General features: G+C 37.8%; 1 protein-coding gene and 2 long non-coding RNA genes across 3 annotated transcripts in view; all 3 read left to right on the forward strand.

The window, feature by feature from the left end:
- Window positions 1-34: 34 nt before the first annotated feature.
- LOC113471987 lies at window positions 35-1,294 on the forward strand. Its single transcript, XR_003394481.1, has 3 exons — window positions 35-270; window positions 663-721; window positions 1,259-1,294. It is a non-coding gene; the product is annotated as an uncharacterized LOC113471987 (long non-coding RNA).
- A 3,537-nt stretch (window positions 1,295-4,831) lies between these two features.
- Window positions 4,832-6,236, forward strand: LOC113471992. Its single transcript, XR_003394484.1, has 2 exons — window positions 4,832-5,357; window positions 5,822-6,236. It is a non-coding gene; the product is annotated as an uncharacterized LOC113471992 (long non-coding RNA).
- Window positions 6,237-8,448: 2,212 nt separating this feature from the next.
- The window catches only part of LOC113465366 (chromodomain-helicase-DNA-binding protein Mi-2 homolog), a 9,639-nt gene continuing 702 nt past the window's right edge, over window positions 8,449-17,385 (forward strand). Inside the window, exons 1-8 of the mRNA XM_026831377.1 lie at window positions 8,449-8,781; window positions 9,539-9,728; window positions 10,670-10,809; window positions 12,085-12,253; window positions 13,099-13,205; window positions 15,645-15,795; window positions 16,211-16,283; window positions 16,781-16,938. Of these exons, the coding sequence (XP_026687178.1) occupies window positions 8,449-8,781; window positions 9,539-9,728; window positions 10,670-10,809; window positions 12,085-12,253; window positions 13,099-13,205; window positions 15,645-15,795; window positions 16,211-16,283; window positions 16,781-16,938 (1,321 nt within the window). The remainder of the gene's footprint in view (window positions 8,782-9,538; window positions 9,729-10,669; window positions 10,810-12,084; window positions 12,254-13,098; window positions 13,206-15,644; window positions 15,796-16,210; window positions 16,284-16,780; window positions 16,939-17,385) is intronic.

A 17,385-nucleotide genomic window follows, 5' to 3' on the forward strand; every position in this document is an offset into this window, starting at 1 on the left:
AAATTTTTCGGACCGTGACAAAGATTTGACAACAAGGGACGCCATTTTGTATTTGGACTATTTGGCTTTTTGATCGCGGTGAAGAGAAGTTTTGTGTTTGTGTAAATTCCCGATTTCCGTGTGATTTTTTAATTTTCTTTCGGTAAAAGTTCAACTATAATTAAAAGCGCCACAAATTTCAGCTTCCAAACTACTTGGTTTGATGAATTAGAACACAACCGGAAGTATTTTCGATGGCGTCAGATGATGATATTGAAGACACCTTTGCCGGTAAGCTAAGCTTTCTGTATCTTGTACCTCTACCTTTCCGATACTATTGATACAAAACAAAGCATCTTTGCAAGGGTAATTATAATTCGCTGTAGAAGATGACTATCTCCAATATTCGTTCTCGAAGTTACTCTCACGAAAGCAATGATGCGTTCCAATTTGAAAGGTGCAAATTCTGTAGAAAACATCGGTAAAACCAACTCGAAATTACCCCTAAAGTTAGGTTTCATTGGAAAGTTATTGGTATGTCATATGTACTTGCTTTGATTCTTGTCCTATGTATGTACTACGTTATTTTCAACATGGGTAATCTTTTGTACTTGGTTGATGATTGTCAAAGCATTTGATTCTAGGAAAAGAAAACTATATTCTATGTCATTTCAATGTTTCAGAAGAGGATGTTGATGAGAAGAATGAAGACTTGGACTCTGATGCAGAGAAGAAAGTAGATGTAAGTTTCATATTGGTACTTATTAAGTACCCAGTTGTTACTATTGTGAGAGTTTTTCTAGATGAAAGGGTAGGGTGCCTGGTTGTACCTTGGCCCCCAAAATCACTTTTTGATTTTTTTAATTTTTTCTATTAATGTTATTGGCATAATTTTAATTACCACAGTGAAAACTTGATACTTCCTGTAATAATAATTTTATTAGGGTATTAAAAGAAGTATTGCTTAGTAAAAGAAGTAAGTAAGTAGAAGGTGAAATTATGAAATAATATTTTTAGTACCTACCTAGGAAGGTACCTGTACATTTATGAAAAGAGTAGGTGGATGCAGTGAATAGGTAATTTATTAATTTTATAACTGTTTTATCATCAGAAAGTTTGATTTGTAAATGCTGTTAGAAATAGTGACAAGCTATTCTTTTTTCCTTTCTGTTTCATATCTATCTTTATTTGATTCTAAATGCTTGAAATATGTGCTACACCATTCCTTTTCTTTAACCTACTGCATTTGAATGACTGTTAATTTCCAACAATGTTTCAGGATGATGAGGATGACTATGAGCCAGAAGACAGCAGATATATAATTATATTTATTGGACCTATACTTTTGTAAATATTCCAAATAAAAAGAGTTAAATAATAATATAATAATATCTTTACTTGATTCTAAATGTTTGAAGTAGGTGCTACACCATTGGTTTTCTTTAACCTACTGCATTTGAATGACTGTTAATTTCCAACAATGTTTCAGGATGATGAGGATGACTATGAGCCAGAAGACAGCAGAAAGAAGAAGAAAGGAAAGAAGAGAAAAGCCAAAGGAGAAGGCAAGAAGGACAAGAAAAAGAAAAGAAAGAAGAAGAATGAAAGTGGAGAGGTATGTGAATAGACTGACAAAATGGACAAAAACTTGATTCTAAGATTTAATAAAAAGCAAATACAGCAGAACCTTGATTATTTCAACTAATTGGGACCGAGGGTAGTTGAAATGATCATTTTATATGATCTTTTCTTCTGATAACATAAGGTTATCCTTTGAAAGATAGAAAAAAAAAAAGAATTTTGGAGTTTATTTCAACTTATTTGGGACCAAGGTTAGTTGAAATGATCATTTTATATGATCTTTTCTTCTGATAAGATAAGTAAGGTTATCCTTTAAAAGGTAGAAAAAAAATAATGGATTTTGGAGTTAAAATAATAGAGTTGAGGTGATGGAAGTTGAAATAATCAAGGTTCCCCTGTATCCTCTAGGTGTTAAACTTGTTGGCCAAATTTCTCGGAAACATCTTTCTTCCTGTTTTGAATGTCACGAATCTGGGCTTCGATATCTGGAAGAAAATAAATAGGTTTCATTAGAAAAAGGGAGATAAACGAACCCTGTTGGAAAATCTTGTACCTATGGATATTTGTAATATTTGGGAGTCATGACAAAACAAAGAACTTCTTAAAAAGGGCTCTTACATAGACCTCAAAGGGCTAATGGGTTGAACATTTTCCATAAATTTAATAAAAATTGGATAAACCATTGGAGAGTGATGGTGAGTAGGTATCTAAAAATTAACATGTTGCTAAGGCACAAGTTTATCTTGCTTTGATTCTTGTCCTATGTACTTGCTTTGATTACTGTTGGCAAAAAAAGACTATGAACTTATTAGTCCTACGGGTGCTGTATAATTCAAGTAGTTGCGTATGCTTTGTCTCATACTTGGTTACTCACATCTGCTTCTTTCTCCCACTCAGCAGCGGCTACTTTCTTCTTGGCTGGAGTGACATCTCCATCTGATGTCTGATCCCATCTGCCGCGTTTCTTAGGTGCTGCCTTAGCCTCTCCATTAGTAGGTACTGCCTTGAGTGTCCCGTCTTTTGCCTTGTCCTGCAGCTTCTTACGAACCTGAAAGAGACGTAATTTAGCAAGTTGGTAATTTGAACGAAGAAAATGAGTTTTAACTTGAAGATTTTTTTTTTTATATATTTTTTTATCGAGTTTGTCTGCGAATAAACCGTTCGTTTCACCATCTCTCGCAAGGTTTGTCCAATTTTGACGAACTTTGGCAGAAATATGTAAGATATTAACAAAATATTCCAATTAAATTTTGAGCTACATCGGATTAATGGAGACCCGAGCCGTAGGAGTAATTCATCTGAGTGAAGTCTACAGTTCACTGAACCACTAGTGATAGTCAGTGGTGATGTCACTTTGACGTCAAAGTGTTGAAAAAAAAAAAAAAAAATATCAGGAACGAGGAAAAAAAGTTCTCTCAAGCTCAGAACCGCTTTTGCGTTACTTCGAGACAATTTCTTTTGCATTCATGTCTATCCAAGACCCAAATTTTCGTCCAAAAATTTCCACCAAAGCCGGGATTCAAACCCAGCACCTCCTAGCTTAAAGTTAATCCTCTTCTCGGCCACAGCGTGTACACTCACCTCTTTCTCTTCTCCACGCACGAGCTGTTCTCGCATAACTTCAGCATAGGTTCGAGAGCCCACATCTGGAGTCTTGCCACCTGCAGACACATTCAAATCAGAGCGTTACGCCACGCCACGTAACCAGCATTAGTTTCATATCTCCGCTAAATGATACTTAAACTAAAGGGGAACCTAGCTAAATAATACTCAAACTAAGGGGAACCTACATATCTTGTGTGTCAATAAAAAATTGTTGAAACAGGACAGACGATATTTAGAACAGGTAGTTAGAAACGCCAAGAGAACGTATAATATTGTTCCATTAATTAAGTATAGAAGTTTTTGTTTTATCAACATGCACCCACCTCCAAAAATATACAGTTTTTGTTTAACATAAAATCAGACCTTTCAAACCTATCAATTTAACAATCAAACTAGTAATTTCATTTGTAGGTTACATTTTGAATGCCTTGTTTTCTTTTGAAATCAAAACTTTTGGCTACCCTTGAAATGTTGATTAATGGAAAGCTCCTATGACTTCAAAGAGAAAACAAAGCTCTTCAAAATTTTAACCATGAGGGGAAACAATTAGATGAGGGGCGGGGGGAGACGAATACATACGTGCATTGTGCGGTTTCTGCGGACTTTAAGGTTCTTCTAGAGCTCCACACATTAGAAGAAGAATCTATGAACCTAAAAAACAAGCGCTGGGGTGATTAGTAACTCTTTGTGCTCATACATTCTCACATACATACAGAAAGGGGGAGGGAGAGACTTGGGCCTAAGGTTTCCTAACTCTTCTTGACCGTTTTGCCTATTCTTACATAGGCACTGAAAGGGATGGACTGGACGAGGAACTTTTGGTTGAGGGGGGGTGGGTATAGCAGTGAATACAATTAGTAGATGGACAAACTAAACTAGTAAGTACTGAAATAAAGAAAAAAGGCTCCAACTAGGGCCTCAATACTAACCAGCAGTGTTTGCCAAGGGCCGAAGATGTGTGCAATAATATATCAAAATCAGACCAACCATTTCGAGACTTATTGTGGCACAAAGAAACCGAGAAACCAAATGTACAATTGTAGAGTAAGAAATCGAACCTAATTTCATTCCTTATAGGCTATTCAAAGGGCCTAAGTAAATAACTACAAGAACTATTAAAATTTCAACAGTGTTTTCCATTACTCTAAAAAATATGATACAAAAACAAACAGAATAGAAAATTTTGGGCCCCAAAAAGGTACATTAGAAACCAAGTAAGCACTAAGCTCACACTTACCAATAGCTTATCAAAATACTGTGCATCTTCTGGCTTAAGGAAGGGCAGATTACCCTTGGGCTGGTTGTCCATATACTTGGCCGTTTTATCTTCCTGCTGAATAAAGAACCCAGTGGGGGTTCCAGCGATGGGGGTTGGGGTGGCTGTCAGTTTCCTAGCCGGAGTACGAATGGGGATGTAACCTGCGAAAAGGGGGAGATAATTTTGATTACAATGTTCAATGAAGATTTCTCTGGCCTGTACTAAGAGTGGGATGCAAGACCGATATGGGATGCCAGAACTACATGAATCTGAAACGACTAGCTCAACAAGATCGGAATGAATGGAGGCGAAGAACTAAACTACTGTTGTCAACAAATCGCCAGATTGTAACCTAAGAGAGAGATTTTTGTAAAGACCTGCCACACGCAGACATACACTTAAGTCAATAAGAAAAGTATCTTTTTCTATGGAAAAGTTTTCCATCAAAAAAGATACATAAACCTTTCTTTGCTTTCAAACTACCTACCCATCTGAACCCAACTGTTTAACCCTATACATTTCAACCCTAACCAGAGGTAGCAATAACCCTACAAACAGTGCTACATCTTGCACACCAGAGAGGAAGCAGAGTTTGCAGTGCCACAGTGCGTAGACAGGATTCCTCTTTGCTTACTCACAACTTGGATCCACGCTAAATCACCCGTGACTCAAATCTCGTCACACGCCAAAGAAAGAAAATAAGGTTTGAATTAGTAAAACAGTCCACGAAGGTGAGGAGGATAGTATGTATGTACATTTAGGGTTATTGTTATACAGGGGCAATGGAAGGGATTTTAGTTAATTTTGTTCATTTAAGATTGGGAAGGAAAATCAGGGGAGTGAGTACAAATCGAATGCTTGAGATATAAAGCTTCACAGAAGGAATGGTACAGGAAAAGATCACCAACACTCGTAATAGAATAAAAATAATAAGGTTGGGTTAAGAAATCACATGAAGTAAAATGGAAATCATCAGGTAAGTTACAGAAAAGTAGGATAGACCTGTTGACAAGAGAGAAAATCACAAAAGGTGTGTTCGAGAATTTTCAATGAAAAGAGCAAGTTCAACCTGTCAGAAGGAAAGGACACTTTCTTTAAACAAATCTTTTTCGACTGTAGAAAGTCTGAGGAAAAGATCACCAACACTCGTAATAGAATAAAAATAATAAGGTTGGGTTAAGAAATCACATGAAGTAAAAATGGAAATCATCAGGTAAGTTACAGAAAAGTAGGAAAGACCTGTTGACAAGAGAGAAAATCACAAAAGGTAAGTTCGAGAATTTTCAATGAAAAGAGCAAGTTCAATCTGTCAGAAGGAAAGGACACTTTCTTTAAACAAATCTTTTTCGACTGTAGAAAGTCTGAGCAAAAATAATGGTTACGGAAATGGGGAGTAAGGTTGGGTTAAGAAATCACATGAAGTAAAATGGAAAGCATCAGGTAAGTTACAGAAAAGTAGGATAGACCTGTTGACAAGAGAGAAAATCACAAAAGGTAAGTTCGAGAATTTTTAATGAAAAGAGCAAGTTCAACCTGTCAGAAGGAAAGGACACTTTCTTTAAACAAATCTTTTTCGACTGTAGAAAGTCTGAGCAAAAATAATGGTTACGGAAATGGGGAGTGGATTCCTAGGAAATAATTAAAATAAACATTAAAGTTCAGGGGGAATATCTCAACTCAACATACACACAACTCAGCCGCACAGTTTCTTTCAAATCACCCAGCATTAAATATGAGAATACAATAGAAATAACAAATGACAAATCAAATGGACTAGGTACTGATAGGCAACCAAGAAATTTAACTCATTTTACTTATGCTTAAAATTACTGGATGAAATGAGATTGTTTTAAATTTCTATTTTATTCAGTATTGAGTACATCTACTTGTGGGGGGAAAAGGCAGGTGAAAACAATAAATCTCTTGGTGGTCTCTCAGTAACAACATGGAAAAAAGTACTGATTTTGTAACAAAATTACCACTCTCTCCTCAAAACATTTGGGAGTCATGACAAAACAAAGAACTTCTTAAAGAGGACTCTTACATAGACCTCAAAGGGCTAATGGGTTGAACATTTTCCATAAATTTAATAAAAATTGGATAAACCATTGGAGAGTGATGGTGATGTTTAAAATTACTGGATGAAATGAGATTGTTTTAAATTTCTATTTTATTCAGTAATGAGTACATCTACTTGTGGGGGGAAAAGGCAGGAGAAAACAATAAATCTCTTGGTGGTCTCTCAGTAACAACATGGAAAAAAGTACTGATTTTGTAACAAAATTACCACTCTCTCCTCAAAACCCTCGTTTTCTTTTTCAGTTAATGAGAACTGATAAAAAGGTAAAGAGTCACTTAAAGTGTTTCTAATCAATCAATAGACTTGACACTTTGTTACAACATCAAAGTGAAAATTCTAGAGTTTATTATCAAAGCAAGTATATTTCTTTTTCTTTAAAAAAAAAAGAATAATTCAGAGGAATGGAAAAAATGGTTTAAGTAAATCTTTATAACAAAAAATATTTTATGTAAAAGGCAAATAAGTAATACAAAAATCTGGTGTGAACATCACACAACTTTCCTTATCCTATTGAATGATGCTTATTTGGGTATTCTATTATTGTAACTTTTACAATATCTCTAACCGTTTGGTCAGTATAGCTGAAAACCGCCAAAAAGCGGCCGAAATGCCACCAATCGTTGCACCGACCCTAATCAATTTAGTGCAGCATTCTTGTCACATTTGTGGACTACATACCAAATTTCAAGTCTCTAGCTCATACTGTTCCCAAGATATAATTAAATTACACTGAAAACCGCCAAGCATTGTACCGATCTTAACTGAAAGTTTCGTGTCGCATCCTTGTCACAGTTGACAGCTGCATGCCAGATTTCAAGTCTCTAGCTCTTACCATTCTCAAGATATTTTGTTTACAGATGGACAGATGGAAGGACAGACACATGGACCAATGGCTGAAACTTTGTATTTAGGCTCTAGGGACCTCAAAACGTGTTTTGGCACTAAAAACTGACCATTGAAATTTGAGCTGATTACATTACTTTCCTTCCTATAGGATAAGGAAAGTAAAAACTTGGTGTAAATGTGCACCAAAGTAATTTTAGTACTTTGCTATGACCTAAGTAGGTACCTCTTAAATAAAAACTCCAGAATTTGTCACTAATTAGAAAACACAATTTTTTTGTGATAGAAAACTTAATAATACTCATTCCAACATAAATACACAATCTATAGGTACTTTGTTCCTTATTTGTAATTTTTGAAAAAGTGGGATAATCGATAAATTCAAAATTTTCAACTTTCTTTTCATGCTTGCCATTTAGAAGGAGGTTCTACAACTCAGCAGCAGAAAGGTAACTAACACAAAACCAAAAAGAAAGAACCAACTTTAATAAAATCCCACATAGAACAAAAACCTTAGTTATGGTTAGAATGGAGGAGTTCTAATCTGGAGGTTGGCTGAGGAGGTCCAAATCAAGTCCAAAAATTTATGGAGGTGTAGTATTAATCGGGGAATGACAGTTGTAACAAACGTTCATCATGCTCAATACAATTAAGAAGTACATTTTCAACATTAACTTTTTAGAAGATTACTCTCTTGAATTATATTAAAGATGTTAACTTTTCAGAAGACTAAGTACTTAATTTGTCCCTCTTAAATTATATGAGGAAACTGGACTGACACTACCCTTTGTTTCTCCCCCCACTCAGGTATGCCAACAGTGGACGAAGTGTGCGCCACATTCGGTCTGAACAACGTCGTGGTCAACTACACTAGAAAGTAAAAATTATGGAGTTGTAGTATTAATCGGGGAATGACAGTTGTATTCATCATGCTCAATACAATTAAGAAGTACATTTTCAACATTAACTTTTTAGAAGATTACTCTCTTGAATTACATTAAAGATGTTAACTTTTCAGAAGACTAAGTACTTAATTTGTCCCTCTCAAATTATATGAGGAAACTGGACTGACACTTCCCTTTGTTTCTCCCCCCACTCAGGTATGCCAACAGTGGACGAAGTGTGCGCCACATTCGGTCTGAACAACGTCGTGGTCAACTACACGCCAGACGAGTACGCAGCGCTCACCACGTACAAGCTATTCCAGCAACACGTACGCCCTCTGCTGGCCAAGGATAACCCGCGCGTTCCAATGGGCAAGATGATGATGCTGGTGGCAGCCAAGTGGCGGGAATTCTCAGCGCAGAATCCTCATCTGAGGGAGGAGGAAGATGGGGCTGGTAGCACGGGAGGTGCAGGCGGGGGAGATGAAGAGTATGCCGCCGCTACACCACCTCCTGCTACTACTAAGAGTGGACGCTCCCGCTCCTCTAAGGTAAGATACATCACGAGATTTTTTTTTCTCAATAGGTTTGATGGAAGGAATGTCTGGCTGGGGGGACGTTAAACAGGGAGTAAACCAGCTCTTTCAGGCTGGAGGACACTAAATAGGGAATACACCAGCCTGAATTTCCCTTGTTAAAGAAATAGCAAAGGTTGAGTGCAAAGGCATCCACTCGTAAAATTTGTTTGATGGAAGGAACCAAAGTAAATAGACTGACAAGATGGACAAAAACTTGATCGGTCCTAATATTTAATAAAAAGCAAATACAGCAGAACCTTGATTATTTCAACTGTTTGGGACCAAGGGTAGTTGAAATGATCTTTTCTTCTGATAAGATAAGGTTATCCTTTGAAAGATGGAAAAAAATAATGGATTTTGGAGTTTATTTCAACTAATTGGGACTGAGGGTAGTTTTTAGTTAAAATAATAGAGTTGAGGTGATGGAAGTTGAAATAATCAAGGTTCCCCTGTATCCTCTAGGTGTTAAACTTGTTGGCCAAATTTCTAGAAAATACATTATTTGAAGTATCAGTTCTTTCTATGCTTGGCTATATTATTGAAATTGGAACGCATCATTGCAAAATATTGGGACGCAAGGAGGAAAATGACCTGATAGTCAATTCCCAGCATTTGATACCAACCATATTATTGAAATTAACATTGCCATCAATCTACCCTTAACTAAAGTAAAAGCAAACTGAAATCCAGCCTTCTGAATCTTTAGGAAAAAAGTTTAAATATTCCCCAGCACTCTAATATCAAGGAAAAGTATTGGAAAACATGTGAAGAAATTGCCTACCAACCAAACTCCCGACTTATAAAAACAACAACCGAGTGGACCTTCAAATTCTTCATTTTAGATACTTACATCAGCCTCATCATTGACAGCAATGGACTTGACATAGCCTTCAAACTTGCCTCCTCCATCATAGATATGGGTAATTATAATTCGCTGTAGAAGATGACTATCTCGAATATTCGTTCTCGAAGTTACTCTCACGAAAGCTCCTTTGAAAGGTGCAAATTCTGTAGAAAACATCGGTAAAACCAACTCGAAATTACCCCTAAAGTTAGGTTTCATTGGAAAGTTATTGGTAACTACCTAGATTGTCTTGCAATAATGAAGATTGGTAGGTTTCTTATGAATACTGTAAATTACTTTAAATTCCCATGCGCTGTTTCATGAGATCCATTAATATTTTTTTAATGCAACAAAATGGAGGAATGCCTGAAAGTTGAGTTTTCCTGCTGATAGCTACCTGCTTATGTACGAATTTCAATTTTCCATTCATGAATGATGTCATTTTATTAAAATTATCATTAAAAACACATGAAACATTTAAGTGTCTATTAATGTTTGATATGATGTTTTAGAAACCTAGATTGGAAACATTTGTTTCAAATAAGCTCTACTTAAGTAAGCGGAGCTCACCCTAACCAACAACTTGAAATAAATAATTATGTTGATATGGAAGATGGATTTTTAGCTTTTTTTGTAGGTACCTATCTAAAAATTAACATGTTGCAAAGGCACAAGTTTATCTTGCTTTGATTCTTGTCCATGTACTTGCTTTGAGGCCGTGGTTATGAACAGGGCTGAGTTAGGCCATTCTGAGATGTTCTTGGCAAGTGGAAAATGATGTGGTAACTTAACACAGAGCCTTCATGAGCTTGTAAACTTGTAAAGTTGGCGGGAAATTCGAAATCTTGATTTTTTTTTCCGCAACGCGTACAATCTGAATTCATTTTTTACTTTTTATCTCTAGTTTGCACGTTTATATTATACTTTTCATTTAAATTAGATATTACAAACAAGCGAATTACAAAGCAAACAAAAATAAATATAAAATAAATTTTAAAAATTGCCGCCGGGACAGAGGGTCAGAAAAAAAGCCCAACAATCGTCGCAGTCGAGGAGGTGGCAGAAAGAAGGGCAGTATGGGGAAGAAGGCAGGTGCTTCCACTAGCAAGGTGCCCACCCTCAAGATTAAACTTGGCAAGAGAAAACAAGCCAGCTCGGTAAGATTTCAGTCCTTTATGTCTGTTTGATTAGTATGCTGTGTCATATGGCAACCCAGACGCTGGGCAGCTCATCAATAAATTATTGATTGTTTCTCTCGAGTATCATCACCGCCTATGATTGTTATAACTATCATTTATCAACTTTGTAGGGGATGTTAATTTTATCTACCTCCTTCACTTTTTTTTCCTTTATAATGTACTACCTATCTTATAAATAAATTGAGTTCCAAGTTTCAACTTTATTTTTCACCTTAACTCTCCCTATTGTAGTATGCTGTGTCATATGGCAACCCAGACGCTGGGCAGCTCATCAATAAATTATTAATTGTTTCTCTCTAGTATCATCACTGTCTATGATTGTTATAACTATCACTTATCAACTTTGTAGGGATGTTAATTTTATCTACCTCCTTCACTTTTTTTTTTCCTTTATAATGTACTACCTATCTTATAAATAAATTGAGTTCCAAGTTTCAACTTTATTTTTCACCTTAACTCTCCCTATTTTGGGCATGTTCTCTCTATAACTCTTGATCGGCTTGTCCGATTTTGATTAAATTTGAGCCCATGATGCCCTTAAGGGCTCTTTCTAAGTGAGTTGTACAGCTTACTGAATGACAAGTCAGACACAACCTAGATGGTCAAAGCGTTACTTACTGCCAGGGCCATTTGAAGCCTAGAAGGCTTTTTGCCTCGCCAAACTGTTCTGTCTTGTGTTCCTTCTTCCATGATGGTGTGATTTAAAGTGTTCATGTTAATAAATCTCCCTTTCTCCCCGGCAGGATGAGGATGGTGAAGAGGGAGGAGGTCGTCCCAGTAGAGGAGAGGCTCTTTCTAAGTGAGTTGTACAGCTTACTGGATGACAAGTCAAACACAACCTAGATGTTTAAAGCGTTACTTACTTGCTGCCAGGGCCATTTGAAGCCTAGAAGGCTTTTTGCCTCGCCAAACTGTTCTGTCTTGTGTTCCTTCTTCCATGATGTGATTTAAAGTTTTAAAGTGTTCATGTTAATAAATCTCCCTTTCTCCCCGGCAGGATGAGGATGGTGAAGAGGGAGGAGGTCGTCCCAGTAGAGGAGCATCTAAGTGAGTTGTACAGCTTACTGAATGACAAGTCAGACACAACCTAGATGGTTAAAGCGGTACTTCCTGCCAGGGCCATTTGAAGCCTAGAAGGCTTTTTGCCTCGCCAAACTGTTCTGTCTTGTGTTCCTTCTTCCATGATGGGATTTAAAGTGTTCATGTTAATAAATCTCCCTTTCTCCCCGGCAGGATGAGGATGGTGAAGAGGGAGGAGGTCGTCCCAGTAGAGGAGCAGGAGGAGGGGGTGGAGGTTCGGATAGAGATTCTGATGCTGAGTTTGAGCAGATGTTGGCCGATGCTGAGGATATTTCCAAGGACAAGGATTCCGATGACGATGATGATGACGATGGCGAGAGTGGTAAGCATTGACCGAACGAAATGAGTGTTGAGATTTCAAGCTGTACCTACTTGTCTCCTTCTCTCCCCCTTTCTTTTTTCTATGGTGCTTCTTGATAGATAGGTACCTGTCTGATAAAAAAAAGGAATTTTTAACTGTGTTAAGCATACCTACCTAAATTCTTGTTAGAAACACCTAGATAAATTTTGTGACTTTACTTCAACCTCCAGATCCGAAGTCCAACTACACCACTGAGCAGGCATAGAATTCGAAATTTTCAATTGATGAGAGTGGTAAGCATTGACCGAACGAAATGAGTGTTGAGATTTCAAGTTGTACCTACTTGTCTGCTTCTCTCCCCCTTTCTTTTTCCTATGGTACTTCTTGATAGATAGGTTCCTGTCTGATAAAAAAAGGACTTTTTAACTGTGTTAAGCATACCTACCTAAATTCTTGTTAGAAACACCGAGATAAATTTTGTGACTTTACTTCAACCTCCAGATCCGAAGTCCAACTACACCACTGAGCAGGCATAGAATTCGAAATTTTCAATTGACTGTAACATTTAAAAGGAAATACAAATGGTGTTGTAACTAAAATGTAACTAAGTAGGTATGTTTGTAAGAAAAATGTAAGAAAAAAAATGTGTCGAAAATTAAGTCGAGACATATTCACAAAAATCTCTTTAGTAGGTACCTACCTTTCAGGAATTCTTGTTATTTTTGGTTCACATAATCATCATCATATTCTATCAATCCAGGGATTGGTTTATAGTCCTCCACCCTACATAATGTTTAAATGATTTTTCTCTCCTTGTTATCTGAATTTGGATAATGCTAATTTTATTACTTCTCTGTTTTCTTCAGGAGGCAAGAGCAAGCGTCGTCCCGTGAGAGGAGCTGCTGCTAGAGGTAAAAAGAAGAAGAAGTCCACTGGAAGAGCATCCAAAGCAGCTGATGATGATGACGATGAGGTAAGTACCCCATAGATAGGAAAGTGACTTCAACAACACTTATGATGAAGAAGGCACAAGTAACAATGATGAGAGTGAGCATAAGAGCAAGAGGAAGTCTCGTGGGAAACATTCCTCGGCTGCATCAACCCCGACTGTTTCCACTCCTGTGACACCGGCCCCTGACACTTCAGGTAAAATAGTTAGAGGATTCAGTAGACTTAGCTTAACACTAGGCACACTTGTCCGATATATCCTTAAATATCTGTGGGTTATCTCATATTTTGATATAAAATTATGCTCTAAGTCTTGATTAGGGTTTTTTTTTAACATTTACTTAATATGCAGTAAAAAAAAGTAGGGTGGGGGAGTGAAAAAAGGGAAGAGTTAAAAAGAAGTTCAAAGTCTTTGGCTTAGAGAGTTTCAAGATTATAGGTACTTTGTTCCTTATTTGCAATTTTTGAAAAAGTGGGATTATCGATAAATTCTAAATTTTCAACTTTCTTTTCATGCTTGCCATTTAGAAGGAGGTTCTACAACTCAGCAGCAGAAAGGTAACTAACACAAAACCAAAAAGAACTCACTTACTTTGTTTGTTCAACTTACAACAAAGTTATTTCAAAAACATTGTTTCTAAGTAGGTACCTAGGCAATTACTCACTTTTTTAAAGCAAGATCATTTCATCAACCTATATTGCACCAACTCATTTTGTTCCCCAGGAAAGTGACTTCAACAACCACTCACTTACTTTGTTTGTTCAACTTACAACAAAGTTATTTCAAAAACATTGTTTCTAAGTAGGCAATTACTCACTTTTTAAAGCAAGATCATTTCATCAACCCATATTGCACCAACTCATTTTGTTCCCCAGGAAAGTGACTTCAACAACACTTACGATGAAGAAGGCACAAGTAACAATGATGAGAGTGAGCATAAGAGCAAGAGGAAGTCTCGTGGCAAACATTCCTCGGCTGCATCAACCCCGACTGTTTCCACTCCTGCGACACCGGCCCCTGACACTTCAGGTAAAATAGTTAGAGGATTCAGTAGACTTAGCTTAACACTAGGCACACTTGTCCGATATATCCTTGTGTAGATAAACCACACAAGTTTGCCTATGATTGCAGTGTTTGAGTGTTATTGATTCCATGGGCTTTTCTGCACAAGTCATCAGGAAGCTTTTCACAGTGAATTAAAGACGTATTGAGGGTTGGACACTTACCTTCGTGAGTTCTTGCAATGCCCGACATTTTGCTGGAGTTTATGAGTGATCACAGTGCAAATTTTAAAGGAAAATACAGATTTTTTAAGCTTTTCCTAAAAGAAATTCACCGTCGCAGACATTTTTTTTTTTTTTTGCGACCCCATAGATCCGATCCAACTTGAAACTAAGGTAATTATTCATAAGCCAGGACAATGAAAAAGAAAGCTCCTTTTTGTGTGTAACCTAACCCTATTATAACACTGGTCACTGTTCAAATTGTGAAAGCTCCTTTTTGCCTTTAACCTAGCCCTATAATAACACTGGTCATTCCTCATTTGTGACAGCTCCTTTTTGTAGCAATTTTCCATGGACGTAATTTCTGACCAAATACTGAAATTAATTATAATGTAAATGTAAATGCAGTTTCTTTGTGTTATTATGTCACAACTTTGGTGCTCCCAATATCTCAATAATCCTAAAATCCAATGGCACCGGTCGCTGTGCGCATTATATTACATAGCTACTCATTTTCCTGACGAGGCTGAGTGGGCCCCGCAACAGCCAGTCACGGAGTCAATCATTTGCTTGATACAAAGTTCTTGACCCCGCCGGGAATCTAACCCGGGTCTCCCGCGTGCAAGGCGAGCGCAGTGACCACTACACCAAGAAAGCTGAAACTGAAATTAATTTATCAAATGGACTAGAGGTGTTAAACTTGTGTGTGCCAACTTTCATCAAAATCGAACAAACCGTTCAAGAGTTATGCTGACAGAAACAGACGAGAAAAAAATTGGTTGTTGTAGAAACAGACGAGAAAAAAATTGGTTGTTGTAGAAACAGACGAGAAAAAAATTGGTTGTTGTAGTAGCAGACTCCTCTCCTTCCTCACATCAACCCAAAAAAATTGGTCAGCCTAGTTAGCTTGGAAAGAAACGTGCTTGCCTTGCTTGCTAATGCTAGGTCACTAGGTCCCGAGTTCGATTCCTGCCCGGGGCGAACTTTATCCTATAATCCGAATGGTTGACTTTCCTTAAACAAGTTAGGTTCGTTCTCGGAACGGCGGGCTTCTCTTTATCCTGTCCGTCTCTCTTCTATTTCGGGACGATAAAACCTTCGTTCTAACAAACCTGTAAAAAAAAGGACAAACTGTTTGAGCGAGAATTACGACGAAAAAGAGAGGAGAAAAAAATCTTCATTAAAGGAAAAACTCAAGGTGTACTTACCCATTTTATTCGTTGGAATTTCTTCTGTTCAGGATCTGCAGACCGAGCATCAGGACTATTGTGAGGTGTGTCAGCAAGGTGGAGAGATTATCCTGTGCGATACATGTCCCCGTGCTTATCATCTGTGCTGTTTGGATCCGGAGTTGGATGAGACACCGGAAGGGAAGTGGTCATGTCCGCGATGTGAAACGTTTAATCATCCTGAAATCAAAGAGAGGCTGTCGGGATAGGTGAAAGGCAGTCGTCCCGAGAACGTACCGAATGTGTTTATGTTAAAGTTTCCCCTGGGCGGGAATCGAACCCGCGATCTGGCGCTTACACGGTAGGCGCGCTACTCTTCAAGGGAACGAGGCTGGTAATTGTAAGGTTTTTAGAATTGTTCTAAGCTGACAGTCTGTTGTTGTTGTTTTCAAATGCTCAGAGTTGACTATTAGGGTATAAGGTTATTTTCCCTAAATGACCATCTAAAATTCTACAGAAAGCACTACTTAATTGAGCTGGGTGCAAAAAGGGAAATATGGATTTTTTGCCCTTTTTGCGTAAAACGGTTTTTTGAATAGAACATGGTGCGCTCTATCTTCTCTATCAACTCCGCGATGTGTTAGTGACGGTCCTCCGGAGACGGCTAGTCCTCCTGCTGAGGAGGTGAAGGAGAAGGAGGTGCTGTGCGCGTGAGTATAATGTCCCCTTCTGGTTAATCTTGCCGTTTTTCCCCTCTCGAATAAGTCGTTTAATCACTTGATGAATAGCAGCTCGTTTTTTATGCCGAAATATTTGAATCCGGGATATAGGTACCTACATGTTATTCGTCACTCCCACTCAAGTTTGTTTGTTTTGTTTGGTTTTTTTTTCCAAGAAAACTGAAATTTTCTTGAATAATACCTAGAAGGTTTTCTCCCCTCACAATTCACTTAAAAAAAATAATAATCTTGAAAAAGAATACAAGAAGAGGGGCAAACGAGCCATCCGGGTACGATCTATGGTATATTTCGTTCCAATTATATGACACCTTTTCCATGATAAGTAAGTAAGTAATACATAAGAGTGAAGATAATCTTGTATAACAGTATGTATTAAGCCAAAGCTTTTCTACTCGAAATGACGCTACTAAAATTCCCATGTCGCTACTCGAGACTCGAACCCCTAACCCCGTTGTTGTATTTTGCAGCAAATGCAAGTCCCCGGGTGACCAGTTTCTCCTGTGTGAAACTTGCAATGGTTCGTATCACCCTCACTGTCTGCCGGACCCTATAGAAGGGGAGTTGCCCACCAGTGGATGGAAATGTCCCAAGTGTTCCTGCCCCCCGCTACCTGGCAAGGTAAACAGTTTTTTTTTTTTTTTTTTTTTTTTTTTGGGGGGTTTGTTTTTTTTCTAACATGAGCTATGGGCGCGCAGTGTGGCGTAATGAGATTCCGTGGTGAAGCCAAATGTAGGTACGGATAGGTTCTTGCCGTTTTTCAGACCAATCTTTACCAATGGTGAGGACCGGCTCTAAGCCTGGGTCGTGGAGGCCCAACTCATCAGGGTCACCGAGAACTGTCACGAACTGGTGAGGGCCGTGGTCTCCACGCCGTCTTTGTAGGTGGACTACTAAAACATTCAAACACTTTCAGCTAAAAATTAGTCTTGAACTCTTCTTTTGCCTGCAATGTTGGAAGTGAAGATCTTCAACGGGCTATTTTGTTGCAGTTCAAAGCTTTAAGCTTAAGGAGGAAGTAAAAGATGGCAAATTCCCAAAACGGGAATGAAACTTTTAATTTTGAGCGGATTAC

The sequence above is a fragment of the Diaphorina citri genome, unplaced genomic scaffold (assembly GCF_000475195.1).
Source record: "Diaphorina citri unplaced genomic scaffold, Diaci psyllid genome assembly version 1.1 scaffold69, whole genome shotgun sequence".
Taxonomy (NCBI): Eukaryota; Metazoa; Arthropoda; class Insecta; order Hemiptera; family Psyllidae; genus Diaphorina; species Diaphorina citri.